Below are 23224 nucleotides of genomic sequence, written 5' to 3'. Positions count from 1 at the left end.
GGGAGAGCATACACAGCAGTAACAGCTTAGTATGATTTTAGTAGGTTGCACTTCGTTAGCAGATGCCAGCTCCTCTCCACTAGCTAGCATGGAGTGGGATGGGATCATGTCCCCATCCTCTGCCTGCTTTACTGGGATTCCTTCCACTATTGTTGGTGCACAAGGGCTGAGGTTGTATCTGTCCCGTGTACAAAATCACAATGAGGAGAATGGCTTCTTGGCTCTTTTTCCCTTGAACATCCCAGCAGGTCTTACCACACTCTGGACCCAGAGAAATCTAGAAATGAGTGAGCGTGCACATGGGTCTCGAACCTGTGTTCCCACACAGCTCTCACACGTTGGCTGCTACTGGGTAACACCCAGAACTATTGGAAGTGAGAGAATAGCAGAACTCTGACTTCTCCAAGAGGCACTGCCCACGAGGATCCTGACTAAGGACAATAATGATTACCTGGAACATACAATTTAAGCCAGAAGGAGGCACAGGAAGTTGTCTGAGCAATGGAGAGACTTCCTGACAGCTGCACTGGACCTGACTCTTGCTTGATCCCTGGACTCTTGGTTGATCTTTGGGTTGGACTCGGGTTCTGACTAGGCCTGACTAGGCCAGACCACCCATGTCCCAGTCCTGACAGCTTGCTTGGACCACTAACCCCTTGACAGAGCATAACCTTCCAGGCATAGATCCAGCAGAGCCCCTCCCACCCCAAGGAACACTGGCATCTCATGAGCAGGTAGCCCGCAGTCAGGCAGACAGTCAAGTGATGCCAGGCACAGGCTATGCAGCTGGCTGCTGAAAACCAAGGTTGCAGGACCAAGTGCTCCAGCTTCTTACTGAGAGCACTGTGCTTTGGACCTGAGCCAGCACCCATCATTCCTCTGCCGGAATGCTTTGACCGGGATTGCCAAAATTTTGAGGTTTCATGAATCAATGCTGCCTCCAGTTCCTGCTTCACCCACAGATGTACTCCTCCGATGCAGCCAGAGTAGACCTGCTAGTCAGCTTCCTGACCGGAGAAGCATCGAGCTGGGCCTGACCTTTACGCGAGATTGACAGTCCGGTGTTGTCTAACTGGGGCACCTTCCAGCAAGTGATATCAACCATCTTTGGCCCCCCAAGAGTTGTAGCTCTGCACACCTTCCATGATTCCCCCCAGCAGGTCATTTTGGCTGTACCAAAACCCAACAGCTTGCCTCACAGTTCTTTTGGTGGCCCCGCATGTGAGCCACAATACAGACCGATACTTCCTCCTGTAACTCCTGCACCCTTACCAAGGCACCATCTGATAAACCCTTCAGACTCCTGCAATCCCTTGAGGTATCATCCAGACCCTGAGCAATCATCACCCTAGACTTCATATCGGAATTACCCAAATCCAACAGATTTAGGACAATCTTGTGTGCAGTGGACCACTTCTCCAGATGGACCACTTTATTCTCTGCACTGGGCTGCCCTCCTCTGGGGAAACTGCTCAGCTCTGGGTGAACCATGTCACTTGTCTTAATGGTCTTCCAGAGTGCTTCAATAAGTATGCCGCTTCTGGAGAGAGGCCGTCTGAGTATTAGTCGTTTTGCGCCAGCCCTTCATCTGCGTACCACCCCCAGATAAATGACCAAATGGAGAAAATTAATCAAATTCTGGAACAGTACTTCTGGTGCCATATTAATCATCATCAGAATGATTGATCCTGTCTGTTACCAATGGTGGAGTTTGTGTACAACAATGTAGAACATGCTTCCACAGGGCAAAGCACTTTCTATTCAATTATAGGTACCCCCCCCTCATTTCCACCTGGAACTACGCACGATTTCCTCCAACCCTACATCTGCAAACCAGGTACAACTGATACGTCAGACCCAAGAGGATGTGAAAGCTCACCTGAAAGATGCTAAGAGGAGATACAAGCACTATGTGGATTAGTGTCAACAGCAAGGTCCTTTCTTATCTGGGAGCCACAAAGTGTGGTTGTCCACCAAATACCTACACATGGATAGGCTATCCCGCAAGTTAGACCAGTTTCTTGGTCCTTATCAAATTCTCAACTAAGTCAACACAGTCACTTTTAAGCTCCCCCTGCCTCAATCCCTTTGGATACACCCAGAGTTCTACATGTCATTGCTGAAGCCTTATGTGCAAAACCCATTCCCACCCCTTCCCCCTCTGGTTCATGTCCAAGATCATGCTGAATATATTGTCCACAAAATCCTCAACTCCAAAAGAAAACAGGGCAAACTTTGATATTTGGGTAACTGTGAGGGCTGCAGACAAGAAGAATGTTCCTGGGAGCGCATGGAAAATGTCCATGCTCCCGACCTACTGAGAGCCTTCCATGACTCTGATCCTGGGAAACCAGGCCCTAGGCCACCCTGATGTGCCCTAGGGGAAGGGGATAATGTAAGTCCATAGGTCTCGAACCTGGGCCCATAGGTTACCAGCAGCCCTCACACCCTGAGCATTGCTGGGCAGCTGATCCAGAACTACTGGAAGTGAGAGTTCTAGCAGAACTCTAACCCCTCCCAGAGGTACTGCTGATGAGGGATGATGATTGGCTAGTTCATACAATTTAAGCCAGAAAAGTTGTCCAAGCAACTGAGAGACTTCCTGACTGCTGCACTAGACCTGACCCCAGTTCTTGGCTCCTGTACTCTGACCCTGGCTTGGACTCTGGCTCTCACCACTAGGCATGACCACCCCTGCTCCAACCACTAAGTCAGGCTGCCCATGTCCTGGTCCTGAAAATGTGTCATTGAGATACAACATGCTAACATTGGAGATTGCCTGGCAAGAGCTCTGAAGGGAGATGATTCTGTTGGCTTGATGGGTTTGATTGTAATGGAGGAGCTGAGAGCGTGCGCTAGAGAAGGTATAGAAAGAAGCAAAGATAGTGGAAGATTGACAACAGAATGGGACAATAATAGCATGAGTCTGTGTTAAGGGTTTGATGAAAGTTAAATTGCTGAAGACGAAACGACGTGTGTAGCTTTTGTTTACAAATGTAATTATCGGTCTATTTGTATTTTAACCAAATTTGACACAAACATTGGCTCCTTGGATCCTGAAGAATTAGAGGTTAAGATATTCTTGTAGAGCTATGTGAACTCTTCAGAAAAAAAGTGAAAATTTTAAAATTCAAATTTTATACTTTTCATTTTGAGTTCATAAAATAATCATCCAGTTTCAGAAAATAACCTATCTGGGTAATACAGTAGGCCATAGTTTGTTTTGATTATTTTTTTAAATTAAAGACCTCAACATTGCGACTTTGTTTTGACAAAGATAATTTTTGCATATGAAATCACATTTCTGCAAATTTTTTTCTGCTTACTTGGTCATTTCCTGAACTTTTAACAAAGATCAAAATATCAGCTTCATGCGTTAACTGAAAGGAAATTGAAAATAGCTCTTGCAAAATTTGTTTTAAACAACTTGTAAGGGCCACCACTCCAATTGTGTCTCTACCACAGCTGCCCATATTAGCAATATTATAACCACCACAAACATAGAATGAAAGACGCACTCCATTCTATACGGGCATTTTCACCTTCTCAAAACATTCCTTTTTTCAAGAAGAAAATTTCTGATACTTAATCTGAATATAGAGCTGATTAGGTTCAACTAAATTGCATGAACCAGTTTTGCGTTATGAGGGATTTCGAATTTACTTGTTCTTTTGGAATTTTAGAAGCAAGCTTGTATTTAAAAGGACAACCTTTTGCAGATTACCTTTAAAAAGGAGTGTGGTGTGAGTGGGAGTTATAGACTGAGCAAATTAGATATCTGAACTAGACTCAAGCAGGTGAATAAAGGTGGCTTGTGCTGGGAGAAGAAAAGTAAGTGTAGTTCTCATCTCAATGAGATTCCAGAAAAGTAATATTTTACTAAATACCAATTTTTAACACGAAAAATCGGTAGGCTAGAATGTTTGACATTCGGAGAAGGTCTCAACATGATTGGCTTTTCTAAAACATGGTGGAATGAAACAACATAATCAAATACTATAATAACTATACGGTGGAAGCTAGGTTGGGTTTTATTGGTATTGAAACAGTGCTGTACATAGGATTCCATAGACTCTACAGAACTAACTTCTGATCAGGAAGAGGACCATGACTGAGGCAGAATCTTTATTGAATCCCAGGCTACAAGAATACAAGTATAAGACCTAAACTTGCAAAGAGAACTATTGGGGTGTGTGTGCACAAAGGTCCATGTGGTTCTGTTTGCAGAATCGGGGCCATATCTTTGCTGGTAGGTATACAACCAATGTCCAGATCAACACAGTGAAGTTAAGTCATATGGCCAAATCCACCAGTGATGTAAGAAGGTGCAACCTCATTGATTTCAGTGGAAGTGATTCCGTGTAGATCAGTGGTTAATCTGATCCAGAATATTTATTGCAAAAGAGTTTAAGGAAGAAAAAAAATATACTAGAAGGGTGATAATGGGTAATTTCAGTTATCCAGACTTGAATGTCATAGTTTGAATAAAATGTTTCACAATATCAACATCATAAAATATTTTTTTAAATAACATATCACAAGCAATGTCTTCTCTGAACAGCTCATGCTGAGGCGTGACAGGACTAGTTACTCCTGTTCCCAATTAATATGCAAAAGATCAAAATGTATTGGTTAAATCTTATTCAGAACCTCCTACGTTTACCCGGATTTCTATATTAGGGGAGCTGTGGTATGCAGCCTACAGAACTCAATTTCTGCACATCGAATTCAGGAGAAGAGACCACTGGTCAAGTTAGAGGAACAATGTTGTGCCTAATTTTAGATGTTTGTGGCTGGTATTTTTATTTTGAGATAGAACATTATATACTTAGTGTTTCTTCTTTCATAAAACTCCCAGATGTCAGCCCTCTCTCTCTTATATCCAAGCTCTGTGGGAACTTCCTGAAAAATGGAAGTAGAAATCAGATATTCTAAATGAATGTCAGCTGACCCCAAACCATTCTGAAATAATACTTCTTGGAATGTGCTAGTGTAAATCTGCACCACTATAATTAAGGCTGTGTGTTTGTCAAGACATGACTTCCGTAACAAAAGCTCTGGCTTTCATTTATTGTTTTTTATCATGGTGTCTGTTACCCTGGCCAGCCCACTACTGGAAGAATCTTCCACAAATGTTAACAAGTTTGGCTCTCTATATGTCCAACGTAGAGAGTATGAGAAAATCATGGCATGTGATCATACTATTAAAGCCCATAGTCATATGCACATTGTGGCAGAGCTAACCTTGCACATGTAAACCTTTAGGGGTTCAGGGTGCATCTTTAGTGTTTTTTAACGTATTTTTTTTGTATGGAATAAACATATAGTATGAGAGTAGACATTTCCAGCTCTGGCACTGACTTGCTGTGGGACTTAGTGCAAGCCATTTAAGGTCTGATTCTGCAAGATATTGAGCATCTCACGTGACATGCTGGGCAATTTCTATTCCTGCTCACTTCAGTGGGAGCCAAAGGCATTCAATACCTTCAAGGATCAAGCCCTTACTCTCTCTGGGTCAAACTCTGCTTGCCTTTACTCTCACAAAGGAGGACCATTGAAATCAATACGACTACTCACATGAGTAAGATAAGCAGGAATTGGTCTTCTCTGGCTCATTTTCCTTATCTATAAATGTTGATAAAATGGTACCTACTTCATGCTTTATATCTATAAAGTGCTTTGAGATCCTTCTTATAGATTTATAGAGTTTAAGGCCAGAAAGGACCATTAGATCATCTAGTCTGACCTCCTGCATTGAGCCCAATAACTTGTGTTTGGTTAAAGCGTATCTTCCACAAAGGCATCCAGTGTTGATCTGAAGACATCAAGAGTTAGAGAATCTATCACTTCCCTTGGTAGTTTGTTCTAGTGGTTAATCACCCTCACTCTGAAAATATTTTGCCTCATTTCTAATCTGAATTTATCTGGCTTCTAGCCATTGGTTCTTGTTATGCCTTTCTGTGCTACATTAAAAAGCCCTTTCATAACCAGCATTTTCTCCCAGTGCAGGTATACTGAGACACTGTAATCAAGTCACCTCTCAGTCTTCTTTTTGGTAACCAAAACTTATTGAGCTCTTTAAGTCTCTCATTCTAAGGCCTTTTGCTCCAGCCCTTAACTCATGTTTGTGGCTCTTTTCTGCACCCTCTCCCACTTTGCAATTCCATTTCAAAGTGTGGACACCAGAATTGGATGCAGAATTCAAGTATCAGTAGAGGCAACGTGTGTGTTTGGGGGGGGTGTCATGTGCCCCCCCAGATTTGCTGCTTGGCTTGTACTGAACATATTCAGTAACACTGCTGAAGCCAGCTGCCCCTCTTCTGCGCCCCCTCTATTGTCAGGCACAGATCGCCTGAATATCAGCATCATCAATACTGTATACAGCATTAAAATTGCCTCCCTATTCCTCTTCGCTACTCCCCTTTTTATACGTCCAATAATCACATCGACTCTCTTTGCCACTGCATCACATTGGGAGTCATGTTGAGTTGCTTGTCCACTATTATGCTTGAGTTCTTTTTGGAGTCACTACTTTCCAGGATACAGCATGGATCTATTAGGTTTTTCTACTGCACCCATCATTATGGTATCTGAACGCCTTTCAACTGGCATGCTCACACATGTGGTTCCTTCTCCATTCCCTGGTGAAAGATGAAAAGTATTATAATATATTTCAACTCATTAACAAATCTCTCTTTCCAAATATATAAATTTGCTATTTCTACTTACTGCAAATGTTGGTAAAGGCAGGGGCAGGGGGAATGAATACAAAACAAAAATGTAATTGTCTTTCTTGGGATAATAATCTCTCCCCAGTTGTAACCAGGAAGGTTTTCAGAAGTGTGAAAAATACATTCTTCTCATATTGTTTTTCTAGTGCATCAAATATACCTAGTTAATCACATGCTTGGTTGATATGTGTTTCCGAGAGATATATTGTATCTGCTAAATAATCAAAAATAGCATAGAATGTATACATATTATAGATGTACCATGACTTTGGTAATTTGAATCTATATTTTTATTCTGAGTAAAAATGAAATGCAAACTGGTCCATCTTTTCCCAGACCTTGCTGTACAACAGATTCTTTTTCATGCAGTCCAAATTAGGGGGGGGGGGAAAGAGAGATTTCTCATTGCAGTAAATAAAACAAGGAGTCTGAAAACCAAAGAGAAGCTGTGTCAGACTGTAGGCTGGAAAATCAACAAGAGCTAGAAATAGCAAGTAAGATTAAAGGTACCAATGTAACCACAAGGCTATTCTCAGGCAGCTTTAGAATAGTTAAAAAAAAAGAAAAAGAAAAAAATGCTTAGTTTGTAAAGTGAATTATACTTACTTTTAACAGTAGATGATTGCTATTTACTGTAGGGGTAGTAAACCTCAGAAAGTTTGCCTTTTTAGTCTATCGTGTCCTCTGAATGGATTTAGTAAGAATACCTTTTCCCAAGGGAAAGATGCTGCGGCTACTGATTCTGTCTGCCTATCTAATAAGATTTTGTACTGTGCCCATCACATTGATGTCTGAGCATCTAGAATTCATAGTGTTGAGCACTGTTCCTAATTGTATATTATTTTATATTAGAGTTATCTCCTCAGTGCTTTGGGCAAGATCTAGTAAGACCTATATAAAGTGATTTGATCTGATTCTTAACATCGAGGCAGCCAAAAATAAAGACATTTGCAACCAGAGTCTTTCAGCCTTTAATTCTCTTGACAAAAGGAAATGACCCCAAACCAGTTAAAAAATTTGGAAAACTCAGAAGGTTTAAGAGACCATGAACACCTTGAACATACTTCAGAGCACACAGATGACACTCACTAAATGAGGCAAGTTACAGCATTCCAGAGCTTTGGAGCGTAGTTAACAACAGATTTGGACACTTGCCCTATTTATATCCATCTTTACGTATAAAATAAATCCGGTGCCCAAGCCATCTGGCATATACTGAAGTGTAGAAATCAGATGATGAGACTGATAGTAAAGTCCCTTGGAGAAGAATTTTAAAATTAATTTGGAACTTTGAAAGAAATTAAAGCAGTGACTAAAGAGAAGGCATAATCTAGTTATAATGGACACTGTGGGATAAAGTATTAGTTTCAGAGAGGTTATAAAACAAGTTAGATTTCCTTCTTTCTAATCTACCTCACTACTTATCTAGAGTCCTATTTTATGCCCATGACCATGGTGCCTAAGACAAAGTGTACTAATGGATTCTGGAATCTGAAGATCCATGAACTATTCTTACTCATTTTTATATTGTGCCTTACAGACACAGAAGACACAGTCTCTGTCCCGAAGAGTTTACATCAAAAGGGCCTCAGAGGTGCTGACTTCTTGAAACAACTAGAGGTGTCAGTGGGAGTTGTGGGTCCTTAATACCTTTCAGGCATAGGCCCTTAGTTATTTGGCACCTTTCTGTGCTGTCATTTAGGAACATCTATCCCAGAGATCAGCAACCTTTGGTACGCAGGCTGTCAGGGAAATCCGCTGGCGGGCCAGGACGGTTTGTTTATCTGCAGCATCCGCAGGTTCAGCCGATCGCAACTCCCACTGACTGCGGTTCGCCGCTCCAGGCCAATGGGGGCTGCAGGAAGCGGCGGCCAGCACGTCCCTTGGCCTGTGCCGCTTCCTGCAGCTCAGGCCAGGTTTTCAAAAGAACTCAGCCGGATGGGTGCTAAAGTTTTGAGAATCTGTCCATAGATGTTGGAATGGCAGCTGCAGGTTGCTGAGCATCGCTAACAATCTAGACCTTACCTAGGTGCCTAAATGGGAGTTGAACATTTTTGAAAATCTGGCCTCAGTTGTTAGTGCTGAGCCCTTGAAAACTGGACCCAGGTCTCTCTTGAAAATTTGGTCTACTTGTGTCTCCCATCCCCACTCTGTTTTCCTTACTCAATAATAGTAATAATAATTAATAATAATAAAGCTTTACGACTAATAACACACAAAGAGCAGCAGTGTACTCTGAAATATTTTTATTTTAGATTATGGGAAACAAGAAGAAGAAAGAGGAAATGTAAACTCTCTAGCATAGCAGGCGTCTCCTCTGTAGTAGGCTGCAGCAATTCGTAGAACAAAATGACTGTTGAACTCTATGTGTAACGCCGACAGACCCTGGTCGTCAGAGGGTGGTATCGAACCTGGAGCCTCTGGAGCTGAGTGCATGAGTCTCTACCGCATGAGCTAAAAGCTACTTTTAGCTAAGGCTGTAGAGCAGACTCATTAATCTCTCTCTCTCTCCCTCCCTCTGTGGTCTCAGTGCCACTAGATGGGACACAACACCCCACTCAGGAGGTGTGTGGGTTACATATGCCCTGGGAGAATTCTTAGAAATGTAAATGTGCATCATGTAAGAAACTAAAGCAGCAGTTTCATAGCTCGAAGCACTACATTCCCTTCTCTTTTTGTGGTGCTAGTCTCCTCGCCTTCGTTTGTTGCACATATCAGTCTCTCACTATTCCTGCTTCCTTTACTAGTTTCACACCCTTCCCCTGTGTTTCAGAACCCTCCATCCCATAGTAATATCAGTGTCATTTTTCCTTTTTGTTAATTTTAACCTCTCTAGCCCTCCTCTTAGTTCACTACTTCTCTTGTCAGTTTTACCCCCCACTTCCTGCACGTCTCAGACCTCCTTTTCTGGTCACTTTCAACAGCCTTGGGAATCAAATTATCAGTAGTGGCTACAGCAGGCTGGATTACACATGAACTCTGATAGTGACACATGGACCAGGCGCCAGTGGGTTACGTTATATTGGCAAGTAACCAAGAGAAGAGGAAGCATACCCATGTTAAAGAGAACGGGAGACAATACACAATGGTACTGTGCATCTCAGCAGCTTCAGATGGCACATTCTTTGATAAGCTGGACTGTGCAGAGTCTAAAAGTTTTGAAATTAGTTGTATTTTCATACAGTAAATTTGTTGTTATTTATTTTTGAAAGGGGTCCTTGGAGGGCTAACACTCTCTTTAGGGATAAAAGGAAGCTATGTTTTCACAAACCGAAATAATTAGATAAAACACGCACATGAGTAATATTAAAAAATCTGTATTAAAAGAACATTATTTAGGTTGCAAAGTCAAGCACTTGAAAGGTAGGAAATACTAGGTTTGCGGTTGCCTACGCAGCCTTAATTCTGCCCCCTTGTACATCCTGTGCACTGAATGAAGCAAGCATCTTGTGGAAAAAGTAATAGATGACTATGTAATTAAAGACTGTATCATAACGCGTATGCACAAGGACGCTGGAATTAAAATTGTGCAAGCAAGTGCAAATCTAACACTTCCTAACTTTTGAGTGCTTGAGTCTGAAAACTAAATAACTTTCTTTTAATATAGCTTTAAATGTAATTTTCTAGGTTGTTTTAAAAGGAAAAAGGTTCTATCATGTGTGACTGTAGCCATCCCTCCCCCATCATCATCATCATCAGAGTTTCGACTCTGAACTGTTAGCACTGCAGTACAAATTGCTGCTGCTGGATCTTCAGAACTAACTACATGGGCTGTAAGCAGCAGAAGGCTGGTTTGTGAAGGGGGATCCCAGCCTGGCCTGGCTCTCTTCCCTCTTTCTCTAGCCCCCACTAGGAATTGGCGTAGCTCTTGCCCCACTTGGTGCCCACAGAGGGTGGGGTGGACTATGTGGTGGGTTCGGATGGTGGTTGATCTTGTGTGCAGTTTTTCTGTTTTCTTTCCTATTCCCTACCTTTGGGAGTTAGAGGATCTGCAACTCCATCTCCTCAGAGAGACAGGGGGATGGCTGCTAGGGAACAGGTGTTCAGCCTGAGTGGTGAGGTTGCAGTGTGAGGTGAAGAAACCTTGCCCCATGTTGGTACTCTCAGAAGAAGGCAGAGGCCACTGGGCCCATGAGCCAGGTCTGGGGACCTGGCCCACTATAGCTGCTCTGGAAGTTCCCAGATATTCCTGTTGCTGCTGCTTTGATGGTGAAATGAGCCTGGCCTTAGAATTTGTGCATGCTGTTATTATTCTGGCAGTCTGCCAACATTTTTCCTGAGGAACGCAAGCAAGAGAGGAGAAACAGGAATTTTTAACAGTTTATACCTCAGCAAAAAATGAACAGAATTTCTCGAGACAATGGAAAAGCGCTTCTCTAGCATGAGCACATTCCACCTGCCCAATATCAAAGGCCTGCTGCAAACAATGGTGTGAGAGTTTCTCAGAGGAATGGTTGCAAGAATCCTTCGTACGGGAAAGTGTTAGGCTAAATATAGAGGTTGCTACCAGCTCCTCCTATAATGTGTGTGTACGTAGATATAGATATAAAGAGACCCATTCCTCCTCCTCTTTCCTCACTCTTACTCAAGTTTGTGGTAGCAAAGAGAATTCTAGTACTTGAAAGTTTTCATACATGGCAGTTTAAATAGGAGAAGGATGTCCAAATTGTGCGTTTGGATATTCACATTAGCACCTCAGGATATAAAAAGCAGAGAGAGAGGCCTGAACCAGAACACCAGATTGGAATCCTCTCAAGGGGCAGTTAGGATCCGAATCTGAACTTTGAGGCTCATTCACATGGGTCTGCTGAAAAGAGCATTTCTATCCCAAAGAGCCAATTTTGAGGGTCCAAATGCAGGATTTGACCATTTTGTTAAGATTCCCATTTTTGAAAACTGGGCTTCCCATGTTTCACAGTCAGAATCCAGAATATTCTTTGCAAATTTTTTTATTTTTTCTAAGCAAATTGGAAGTGTCTTGCTCTCAGTCATTCTTTGCAGTAATGTAATGAGTGTTACAGCTGCTTCTTGTAGCAAGTAAAAAAAAAAAAAGTTATTCAATGGAAAGCACCAGGTCTGATTTTAATAGGATTTTATGTTAGTGCAGTTCTAGAGTTGGTTTTATTTTATTTTAGCTTATTGTCTTCCCCTCTTCTGGGCTAGGCTTTAGCTATCCAATGTTGTAAGCTTCCAATTTTCATGACTGTTGCAACTCTCTGGCAAGAAACAGAAATGATTGCATTGGCTTTAGTAGGAGGCTATTTTTCATTTTTAGATTTATTGAGATCTGAATCACAATTTCCTTTAAAATTCCATATTTAAATCTTGGACAGATCTGATAATCCTGTTAAAAAATAAAGGGATTGAGCTACTTCCATTGAGGACTTTGCTTATGAGCCTTCTGGTAGAGATATGTTGGTGACAGTTATAATGTTGTGTTTATGAAGCTTAGAAATATTAAGATTAAGATTTGAAATCAAATCTATCAGGAATTGTGCCCTGCAGTAGATTGGGGGAGATTCTTATCTGAAACTAAAACAGCAGTATCATGTTAAAAACTTCTTTAAAAACCAACCAAACAATTTTGTTGTTCTGTTATTTTTGGTATTTATTCAGTTATAATAAGACAATTTGAACCACTCAAAACTGATGACAGCCACACTGTTGCCGAGGTGTTAATACAGAACTTCACCTGCAGTACTCTGCTACATTATGCATTAGCTGGTAGGAGAATAAGCATTATACATTAACTGGTAGGAGATTTTTTGTTGTCTTCTGCTATTTTTTTCTGTGTGTAGATTTCTGTTCCTCAAATGGGTGGATGTGAGTCATATTTGTAATGTTCTTTATGCCAGGTCCTTCAAAGTGCTGAGTGCCTCCTGAGAAATGCTGAGTTCCTTAAGATACTACTGAAGACAGTGGCCATTATGGGCACTCATCCTCATAGTCTCTAGTACTGTAACTGGTAGAGAGAAAGCTGCCCCATTCCTCCAGCATGGAATTGACTGTCATCACCAAGCTTCACTCTTGTGCCCATCCTATAAGAGACAACAATGGGGACCAGGGCCGGTGCAACCATTTAGGCGACCTAGGAGGTCGCCTAGGGTGCTAGGATTTGGGGGGTGCCATTTTCGTCGGCAGCGACCGCGGCGGCCGGATCTTCGGCCACCCCGGTTGCCGCCGGCATTTAGGCGGAGGGAACTGGGGCAGTGGGGCGCAGGGAGGGCCGCCTGCAGCAAGGGGGGCGGGGGGCGGCACGCAGGGGAACTCCCCGCCCCAGCTCACCCCTGCCCCGCCTCCTCCCCGAGCATGCCGTGGCTGCTTCACTTCTCCCGCCTCCCAGGCTTGCGGCACCTAAGCTGATTAGCTAGGGTTACCATTCGTCCGGATTTACCCGGACATGTCCTCCTTTTTGTTCTAAAAATAGCGTCCGGGGGGAATTTGTAAAGCACTCAAAATGTCCGGGATTTCCCCCCTCCCCCGGCAGAGCAGAGCGAGCAGCTGGGAGGGCTGCAGGAAAGTCCCGGGCTGGACTCCGGAGCAGCTGTAGAGGAGCCGGATCCGCCCTGCATTCTGAGCCGGCAGCTCTCCCCTGCAGCCCGGTCCAGCAGCACTGTGCAGGGCCAGGGACCGGGTTTTGTTGTGCTGGGGAGCGCAGCCACGTGTCCGGCTCGGCTCGCACAGAGCCCAACACCCTGTTCTGAGCAGCAGGGTAAGGGGGCCAGGGGGCAGGAGAAGGGGCAGGGAGGTTCTGGAGGGGGCAGTCAAGAAACGGGGGGGGGCTTTTTGGGGGGAGTGGAGAAAGTTTTGGGCAGTCAGGGTACAGGTAGGGGGTAGGGTCCTGGGGGGCAGTTGGGGGGGTCTTAGGAGGGGGCAGTTAGGGGACAAGGAACAGGGAGTCTTAGGTAGGGGGTGGGGTTCTGGAGGGCAGTTAGGAGCAGGGGTCCCAGGAGGGGGCAGTCAGGGGACAAGGAGCGGGGGGTGGGGGGCTGGGAGTTCTGGGGGGGAGCTGTCAGGGGGCAGGAGTGGGGAGAGGGATCGGAGCAGTCAGGGGACAGGGAGCAGAGGGGTTTAGATGGGTTGCGAGTTCTGGGGGGGGGCTGTCAGGGGGCAGGAGTGCGGAGAGGGATCGGAGCAGTCAGGGGACAGGGAGCAGAGGGGTTTAGATGGGTTGGGAGTTCTGGGGGGAGCTGTCAGGGGGCAGGAGTGCGGAGAGGGATCGGAGCAGTCAGGGGACAGGGAGCAGAGGGGTTTAGATGGGTTGGGAGTTCTGGGGGGGGCTGTCAGGAGGTGGGGAGTGGTTGGATGGGGCGTGGGAGTCCCAGGGGTCTGTCTGGGGGTGGGGGTGTGGATAAGGGTTGGGGCAGTCAGGCGACAAGAGGCAGGGAGGCTTAGATAGGGAGTGGAGTCCTGGGGGGCAGTTAGGGGCAGGAGTCCCAGGAGGGGGCAGTCAGGGGACAAGGAATGGGGGGAGGGTTGGGGGTTCTGGGGGGGGCGGGAAGTGGGAGGGGCAGGGGCGGGGCTAGGGCGGGGCTCCTCCCGTCCTCTTTTTTGCTTGCTGAAATATGGTAACCCTAGATTAGCGCCGCAAACCTGGGAGGCAGGAGAAGTGAAGCAGTGACAGTGTGCTTGGGGAGGAGGCGGGACAGGGGTGAGCTGGGGCGGGGGGGTGCCTCAGGGTGGGGGCTGAGGAGCTGCTGTGTGGGGGTGTGTGTCAGGGTGGAGGGGGGGAGCTGCCGTGGGGGGGGGGGGTGCCCCAGGGCAGGGGCTCGGGGGGGGGGGCGCACACAGTGGAAGTTTCACCTAGGGCACGAAACATCCTTCCACTGGCCCTGATGGGGACAGTGGTATGGTAAATTATTGGAAAAGGCAGTGGCCAAAAAATGAAAAGCTGGCCCTGGTAAATAGTGGTATAGAGCAGCATTGGCCCTGAAATGAAATGACTTGTTCAGCTACTTGCAAGATCTATCCTCCCCGACCCTGCCTTAAAAGAAAAAGGATGAGCTATATTCGGCAATGATTTTCACTTCCTTCATAATGCAGTTTTTAAAAAATTGTAACTCAAAGCTTGGGTTTTAAAGTTATTTGAAAGTCTCCTCCTTACTAGCTCTCTCCCCTCCCAACTCTTTAGAGTAACTCAGTTTAAGTACCCTGGAAGGGGTAAGGTTTGAGTCAACCCAGCTAGGATTTAAAACTGTTGTTTTGAGGAGATGAGTAGTATTTAGACCATGAAGTCATCCCATGATGATACATTTTCCAACCAGCGGCATGATTTAAAAAACAAACCAAACCCTGCATTTTCCAAGGCCTGGGAGAAACTTATTTTACTGTGTATGCTTCACAGCACTGCTACAGAAACCTATCAGCAAGAGACGGGACAGTGAAGCTGTACAGAAAGCCAAGATCCTTTATTCATCATGTATGAATGAGAGTAAGTAACTTGATTTTATTTTGGGGCCTGGGTGGGCTGTATATTACCCATATTAGGCTCTGACGTGCTAACAGAAGAAAGCAGTAAAAGCTTAGGCCCAGACCCTGCCGTTGTACCCATGCAGGCCGTCATTTGTACTCACAGAACTCAGTGAGGCTCCAAGCAAATGAAAGATCCACTCACATGGTTCCAATTTTAAGTTCAGAGTCTTGTTTTGTCAGTAAAGTCAGGCAATGTGCCTCTGAATATACAAAGGCACAAGATACCATATTTACATAGTTCTCCTTTGAAAAGTGATTATGCTTTAAGGGACTCTCAGAACGATGTGGGAGCATTGACTGACAGGTTAAATGAGTAAATTGTTTCATAGAATCCACTGATGGAATTGTTCAGCTGGCAATTAAGGACCAGATGGCTCCAAACTTTACCATCTCGGCTTGTGCCCTCAGGCTTCTCGCTCTGAACCCCTGAGTCTATGTCAGATAGCCAGTTTTCAGGCTCTGCAATAAATATTTGTCATCCCTGCTCTTCAACACTAACGAAAGTCTCTCCTCTATTATCATACTAGTATGTACAGTTCTGGCCTGAGGATTTTGGAGAGGGTAAGTGAGGTGATACTTTGGGACACACCCCAAACTCTGTGGAGTCATTTGACATTAAAAGGATGAGTGGCAGAGTGAAGGAGATCAGGATCTTTAGGTCCCTCAGTCTTTTGCTGGCCCGCCCCTGCTTGTTCTCTTTGACCTTAGTGAATGACTTCCATCAAGTAGTTTTCATAAACAAGCTAGAAACAATGTTCATTTTTTCTAATGAAAATTGAAATTCTGCTTTGCATTCCTATTTCCTCTACATTGGGGCACCCAAATGGTAGGGCCCACAAGCCAACTCTTCAACTGGGCCCTGACAGCAGAACCCTCTCAAAGTATCTCTGGGATGGCTTGCAGTATTCCTTGCTCTCTCCTCTCATCAGTGCAGCTGTAGTGTATACACCTGGCCCTAGCCTAGGTTGTGGTCTCTTGTAACTCTATGTCCACTTTCAACTCTCACAGTTTCTTCATCAGTCACATTTGTGTATGTCTGTAGAACCTCCACTGCCCAAAAATCTCATGCTGCCCTAATGTCTCCACAAGGTGCTGGTACTGTGAAATCTGTTTTATTTGTGGCTCTTCTGGGTCAAATGCAGTTAGCAATTTATCTTTAAAGTTTCTGGAATCTCTTGAGTCAGTTCCTTGAGGGGGTAGGGGATCAAACCTGGTAGACTTGGTTCCTCAACATGTTCCTCTGTTGTTCTCCCAGAATTTTTTTTAGAAGTTGTTTTCCCCCCCCGTCTTATGGAGTATTTCTTTTCTGATGCTCCAACATGCTATGAAGCTGACTGCCTACATGTTTTTTCTGTTGCACACTCCATTGTATTCTCTCTCTGGCCATTCCCATTCCCTCTCAATTTTGTTTGCAAATAGCAATCAAACTCCTATGCCAGTTGTTGAGCAATCACCAGCAGGATTTCGTCACTGCATGTTATTTCATTCCCTGTTAGCCCACAGCCATTATTTAAAAGGCAAGTTTTTCATCCCGTTTTCTTAAACAACAAATGACATTTCTGTCAGTCTTAGGGTGTTCCATAGAGTCCATCACTGTAGTCCTAAACTGATTCTTACTTTATATTTTAAATCTGACCTAGATTATCACTATGTATTATTTATCTGAAACATTTCTTCCATTGGCTATGATGAACATACCGTAGAATTAGAGTGTAGAGAGGTTTACATTCCAAGTACAGGCACAGTGCAGCTGAATGCAATGCAAGTTTCTCCTTGCCCAGGCTATCAATGCTTGATTTGGATAAACTGTGATAAAGGAGTCATATACACCTCTACCTCGATATAACGCTGTCCTCGGGAGCCAAAAAAATCTTACCGCGTTATAGGTGAAAACGCGTTATATCGAACTTGCTTTGATCTACCGGAGTGCGCAGCCCCGCCCCTCTGGAGCACTGGTTTATTGCTTTATATCCGAATTCATGTTATATCGGGTCGCGTTATATCGGGGTAGAGGTGTACTCTTATTTTCAGAGGCATCTTTTCAGCAAAAGACCACCCAAGGCATTAGGTTTGAGCTATTCTGTTTAGTCTTGCCTAGAAATTGATCAGTCTATAAACCTTTCTATCTCATTGGCATGACTTTATACCCACTACTGGGTTTGAATTGCCTGGAACTTTAATGTTGGCACATCTTGTCATTTAAGATAAAATTGAAAAACTTGATGCAAAGCCACTGTTAAGTATACTGAAGCATTCGCTGTTCCGTTGGCCTGTGCTGGAATCTAACATCGGACCTGAAGGACAGTGGTCAGAAAGGAAGTTCAGCATGCTCCAGACCCTTGCAACTTTTCGTGGTCAGTACAGTAACTCTGTCTTCATCCGTTTGTATGTGGCTCCTGATGACAAAACCTCCAATAAACACATCTTAAAGGTACAGTATAACATTTCTAATATGCTACTTGTCATAGCTATGTGATCCATTTTAAAAAGTGAGTTCAATACTGTGTTAATTTAAGTTTAGCTGTAATCGTTAGTACCCAGTGGTTTGTATATATAGATGATCACCCATATATGGGAATTTAGAAGCCATTAGGTACCATGTGTTACACTATCACGGGTGAAAAATGTATGTAGATAGGATATTTTATTCCTTAATAGGGCAGAATTGTGAGTAAAATACATTCCTGATGAATCAATATCCAAGATCGATGTGGGTATCCAAATGAGGTCAGAATCTGATTCTTGATGGTTTTTGTGTCCTATATATTTGTGTGAGGAGGAATATTTTTTTCTGTGAAGATAAAAGATGGTGTATCATTTGCAAGTATTATAAATTTGGGATATTCCACTTCATTAGGCATTTAATTGGTGGCACTAATATATTGTCCTATATTGATATGTCGTCATTCATTTCATATGATCCCCAAACTCATTCATGCTTTAAATACAGGAGTCACTTAACCTTTCAGTGAAATGCAATCACTTCTGCAGTGTAACATGGCTGCAGGTTAGCAATTCATGCCAACACTACACAACAATTTAGGACAGTAAATGAATTAAAATATGTTACCTAGTTGTATCCTATTGAAACTTCAGGGGGAATTTAGGTAGGCAGGTAGTCAACAGGACAGGTAGAATTTAGGTAGGCAGGTTGTCACCTGGGTTAACATGTGAGACTTGGTCCAAATTTTTGTTGCTTTTTAACGAGAAAAAAACAACCCTAAACCATATAACCCAACCCACCAGTTACCAGCAATGAGATTGTATGTCTGTGCTAGAGAGAGTTAAAGGCAAAGTGGAAAGTGACCAGTCACAAAAGTGAAATAAAATGGGTGATCCTTATAGAAAAGTTGCCTTCTGGGCATTACATAGATTGCGTAGGGATATTGTGGACCTTAACTTTTCTGATACTAGATTTGTTATTGATTCTGGGTCACAGTTTTCAAAACCAGGTCAGGGATTGCCAACTGACATAAATTTTTATATTCCTAACGTTCCCTTGAAGAGATTCTTTCCACTACTCATAGAGTCAATAGTAAATCAAATTAACGAGCCACTTCCTTGTTTTCATTAGCGGATTCCCATGTACAGACTACTTGAATGATGTTCAGATGCTTTGGCCAAAGGTCTTTTTCTAATGGGTGAAAGACTAGAATCTGTATAGGAAGTATTTTCCAAGAAGCTATTTAGGTAACCCAACTCACCCACATAAATTGTTGGTTGGGACAGATCCTTTTGCTAGTCTCCTAGTGATGGATTATATCTACTAGTGTGTCCACTGAATCTGTTTAGTAGTATTTAAGTGCATAACTTAACTGCACAGTCTGAATGACTGCTCATTGCTAATTTGATTAGAAGCTCGATTTGCAGAGTGCCTCTGCCAATATTCTGCTTAGTAACTAAATGTTTTAATTAATTCGAGGAGGATAGATGAGTAATGAAGTATTTAAATCTATTTACAGGAAGAGATATATTTTAACATTCTTAAGCTTTCTCTCTCAGCATTACAGGTTCATGAGCAATGTGGTTCAGATGAAATAAAAAACTCTACTCAAATCCAACCTGAACCTTTTCCTGAGGGCTAAAGAAATTGATTAGCTTTCCTTTGCTTTTGCTTTTTCTCACATCTTTGCATTTCTTGGTTTCAACTAGAATATATTTCCAGCCCTAATGGAGCCAAGTATAAAAAAGTTTGGAAGAAATTCTGTTCTTCCAAGACCTCACGCCTGATTTCTAGACCAAAAAAGAGTTGGCCAAGTTCAGATAAGCATTTCAATCATCGGATGATTACTTAAAACAAACAAAATCATCCGAGATCTACTGTTGCTGCTGTAGGTACTTTCTTTTCACTTGGACATGTTGAGAAATAGTACAGTGGTATTCAAGTATCAGAGGGGTAGCCGTGTTAGTCTGAATCTGTAGAAAGCAACAGAGGGTCCTGTGGCACCTTTGAGACTAACAGATGCTCTGAAGAAGTGAGGTTCTTACCCACGAAAGCTTATGCTCCCAGTACTTCTGTTAGTCTCAAAGGTGCCACAGGACCCTCTGTTGCTTTTTACAGTGATATTGTTTCTCAGAAATCATAAAGCTGTTGAGTATCATTGCCACGTGCTTTTCAACAACTAGAGGAATCTTCCTAAATTCCAGTTGAGGAAGTGATTTCTATGAATTATTTGTATTATTCTGTATAAGATATGTTACAAATGCTTTCAAATAGCAGGTGATATAGAAATAACAACATTTATGTATTTGACACTCTGGTTGTTTTTATTTATTTCAGATTCTAAAAAAAAAAATCACACATTTAAACCTCCCACCAAATTTAATAAATATAAATATGCTATATTGCTATTATTTGTTTCCTTCTGTTTCTAAAAATGTGCTTGTGTAAAACTATATACTTAAATCTAATGTTTGTTCATTGGGCAGCGCATCATATTTTTTAAAAACAAAATTCTCCAGAGTAGTAATCTTGCAGCAACAATACTGCTGCTGGTGGCCTCATCAATATATTATTCAGTGTTTTGAAATTGATTGTGCCTTCAAAATGGGCATCTGTACCTCAGTCTAACATGAGCCAATATAGTGCTTTGGGAAAAATGAGAGTTTCCAGAAGTAATTTAAAAAAAATTGACTTCAGAGGGAGTTTGCCTGATAAAGGACTTGCAGCAATATGCAAATATCCCGGCATGATTATTTCATCCTGCAGAACAAATAGAAATCAGTGTGAACCTTAAACGTGCTGTAAAACGACTCTCTGAAAAAGGTTTCAGCACCATCTTTTCAACAGTAGGACAATCTCATTTATATTGCAGGTGGTGATTTGTTTATTTCTTGGGGCTTCTAAAGCTTCATTGAGTATAATGGAGTTGAGGTCAGTCCAAGTGTGGTTAATGCCATGCAGTGCACTTTAAAGTTTTCTGCTTGTGGGAGTTTCTGTGGGATTTATCACAATGTTGCACAATTGATTGTATGTTAGTGTTATAGGACAGCGTAACAGGGCGGTGTGCCCCTTTAAGGGTCAGGGGAGCCGGGGAGCAGCCTGTCCTATTCTGAAGAGGAGCCCAGCAGGCAGGTGCTGGGAATCATCTGTCCCAGCCAGACAACATTTAGTGACTGGTGCTAATGGATCCCAGTCAGGGGATATAATTGAGGGCCCCAGTTCATGAGGCTGGTTGGGACCAGGTGAAGTCTCGGAATGCACACTCTGGCTGCAGTAGATGGTTGCAAGAGAGCAGGAAAATCCTGCGAACCCCCCCTGCGCTGGGCTAAGGTCCAGTGCCTTAAGGTCTTGCAGGCCAGAGAGCCCTACAATCTTAGCTGAAGAACGTGTTGCAGTTTTTTGTGTTAAAGAGTCCCGAAGAGCTGGACTCTTGGGCATGGCCAGTTGTTTATCCTAAACTGGTGATCAGATCCACTAGCCCCTATATCACCTATTCTAACGACCAGAAAAATACCTCTCTTATTGATGGCAGTTAATTGTGTGTATGTGTGTAATACAGACTATATAAGGAGTATTATATACTTTTCCTGTTTATTTTAACAGCTAGACCAAGCAACCCTGTCTCTAACCGCACGGGAAGATTACCTTGATAATACCACAGAAGCTAAATCTGTAAGTATTAGTAACTTGAGCTTTGATAAATCATTTTCCCACTATGAATTTTTTCTTTTTAGCTGAGCTCCAAATTGAGATTGGGCTCTGTGGTTTGCTATTTATGCTTGTTTATACTACAGTTAATTGCACGTCTCTTGTTCTCATCCAGAGTATTCTTCATTTTAGAAAAATTATAAAAATAAAAATTTAGTTCTGCATTTCCTCTGAACCAAACCTGAACCTTATAGTAAGTTTTGGCTTGGTTCAATTAAACTATATAAAATGATCTAATGTCTCTAAGCACCAACACTGTATTAAGTTCTGGTATTTTAGATCATTATTGTCAAATACATTTAGATGTATTTAATCCCAGAATGAGGAGACCCTCAATAGGTTCCAAGGTCTTCAGTTTCTTTTCTTCCTATGGCCCCTTCCAAACCTCTTCATGCTCACAGTTGAGTAGGGATTGCAAGATCCAAAAGTGTTCAATGATTATTCCAATATTTAGTACTTGCAGCACCTTTCCCCCTAAATATGAGGGAAAGTATGCAATGTCCAGCACCTGTAGCCCCAGACTCTATAAATATATCCCCACAATCTTCATGGGGCAGTGGTGATTGCCCTCATCCAAGTTCTGACCCTTTTCCTTCCCCCGCCCAGCTCTCAGGTGAGCTAGTGAGTTTTCCAGTGGCATCCCTCTGGCCAGGTGGTGTCTCCAGTGAACTACATCTACCAGAAGGTGAAATATGTAGTTAATTGGAGTATAATTTTATTCCTGTCTTGAATGCTGGCTGATAGGATTCCACCAGATGTCCTCCAAGACATCAGAGGACCTAGGGCATCCAAAAGCTCAGTGCAAGACTGGAGGACGGGAGTCAGTTGTTGCAGAGAGATCATTCTAGGAATATATTTTCTATACAAATATACATATTCAATTCCTTTGTAAGGGCTTGCTACACACAGACTTAGTGCACAGCGAGCTGGGGTGTAAATCTACAGCACACTAGCTTACCATGAACTGACCATGTGGATCCTGCTACTGCACGCTGTTTGATACAGTAGTAGGTCAAAGCACTATAGTGAACATTTAGTCTACCTGGCCGTTAGTGCATGGTATGCTAGTGTGCTGTAGATTTACAGCTTGGCTTGGTGTATACTAACTCTCTGAGCTCTAACATCTGTAGGTATGTCTCAATCCAACACACACATGCCATTTGGTATGTTTTGAAAGCTATATTCAGTGAACCACAGAGAGATCCTGTCAGCACAATACCTGTTATGGCGTTATTTCCCTGGTTCTCCTGCGGTGGAATCAAGCCAGGCTCACAAAATGCTTATCTTCCACTTGAAACAATGACTTAAATGCAGAATACTTTTCCTTTTACTGCTACAGCCACCCTCAGAAGTAACTGCAATGCTCATTTCATTCTTCTTTCTCTTCAGTACAGAGAAGCCTTTTTGCAGTTCATGGTTGATATTGCAGTGCTTTTGGGTGCTAATGCCTCACGGGCAGAGTCTGATATGAAGTCAGTTCTGAAACTGGAAATTAAAATAGCTGAGGTTAGTAATTTTATAATGTGTAATTGTAACTAACTGCTAAAAAGATGCATGAATTGAAACAATACTATATTACTGGTTTTCCTTTGTGCAATTATTTTATATTAACAAACTTTGTAACATTTCTTGAAAGGTGAAGTGGAGGAGTAGAAGCAGTAGTGAAAGTATGAAAAAGAAAAGCCCAAAGCAAACCTTCTGCATTAGTTGACTGTTAACTCAGAAATCTGTCCTGAAATAACCAACCATGGGAGTATAGTCCATCCTTTACATCTGCAAAATAATTATTAGTTTGAGTTTTGATGTAGGCTGTTTTAGTTAAATGTGTCCCTTGTAGTGCAATCAGCTGAGCAATGTATTATCATTAACT

The 23224-nt window shown here is 42.8% G+C and overlaps 1 protein-coding gene across 1 annotated transcript in view; it reads left to right on the top strand.

Moving 5' to 3' along the window:
• PHEX (phosphate regulating endopeptidase X-linked) overlaps positions 1-23224 on the top strand; it is a 137344-nt gene that overhangs the window by 25687 nt on the left and 88433 nt on the right. Inside the window, exons 4-7 of the mRNA XM_005281535.5 lie at positions 15076-15162; positions 17408-17634; positions 21250-21318; positions 22744-22860. Coding sequence (XP_005281592.2) covers positions 15076-15162; positions 17408-17634; positions 21250-21318; positions 22744-22860 — 500 coding nt within the window. The remainder of the gene's footprint in view (positions 1-15075; positions 15163-17407; positions 17635-21249; positions 21319-22743; positions 22861-23224) is intronic.

Source organism: Chrysemys picta, chromosome 1 (assembly GCF_011386835.1).
Source record: "Chrysemys picta bellii isolate R12L10 chromosome 1, ASM1138683v2, whole genome shotgun sequence".
Taxonomy (NCBI): domain Eukaryota; kingdom Metazoa; phylum Chordata; order Testudines; family Emydidae; genus Chrysemys; species Chrysemys picta.
This window is presented reverse-complemented; position numbering and strand designations above follow the sequence as displayed.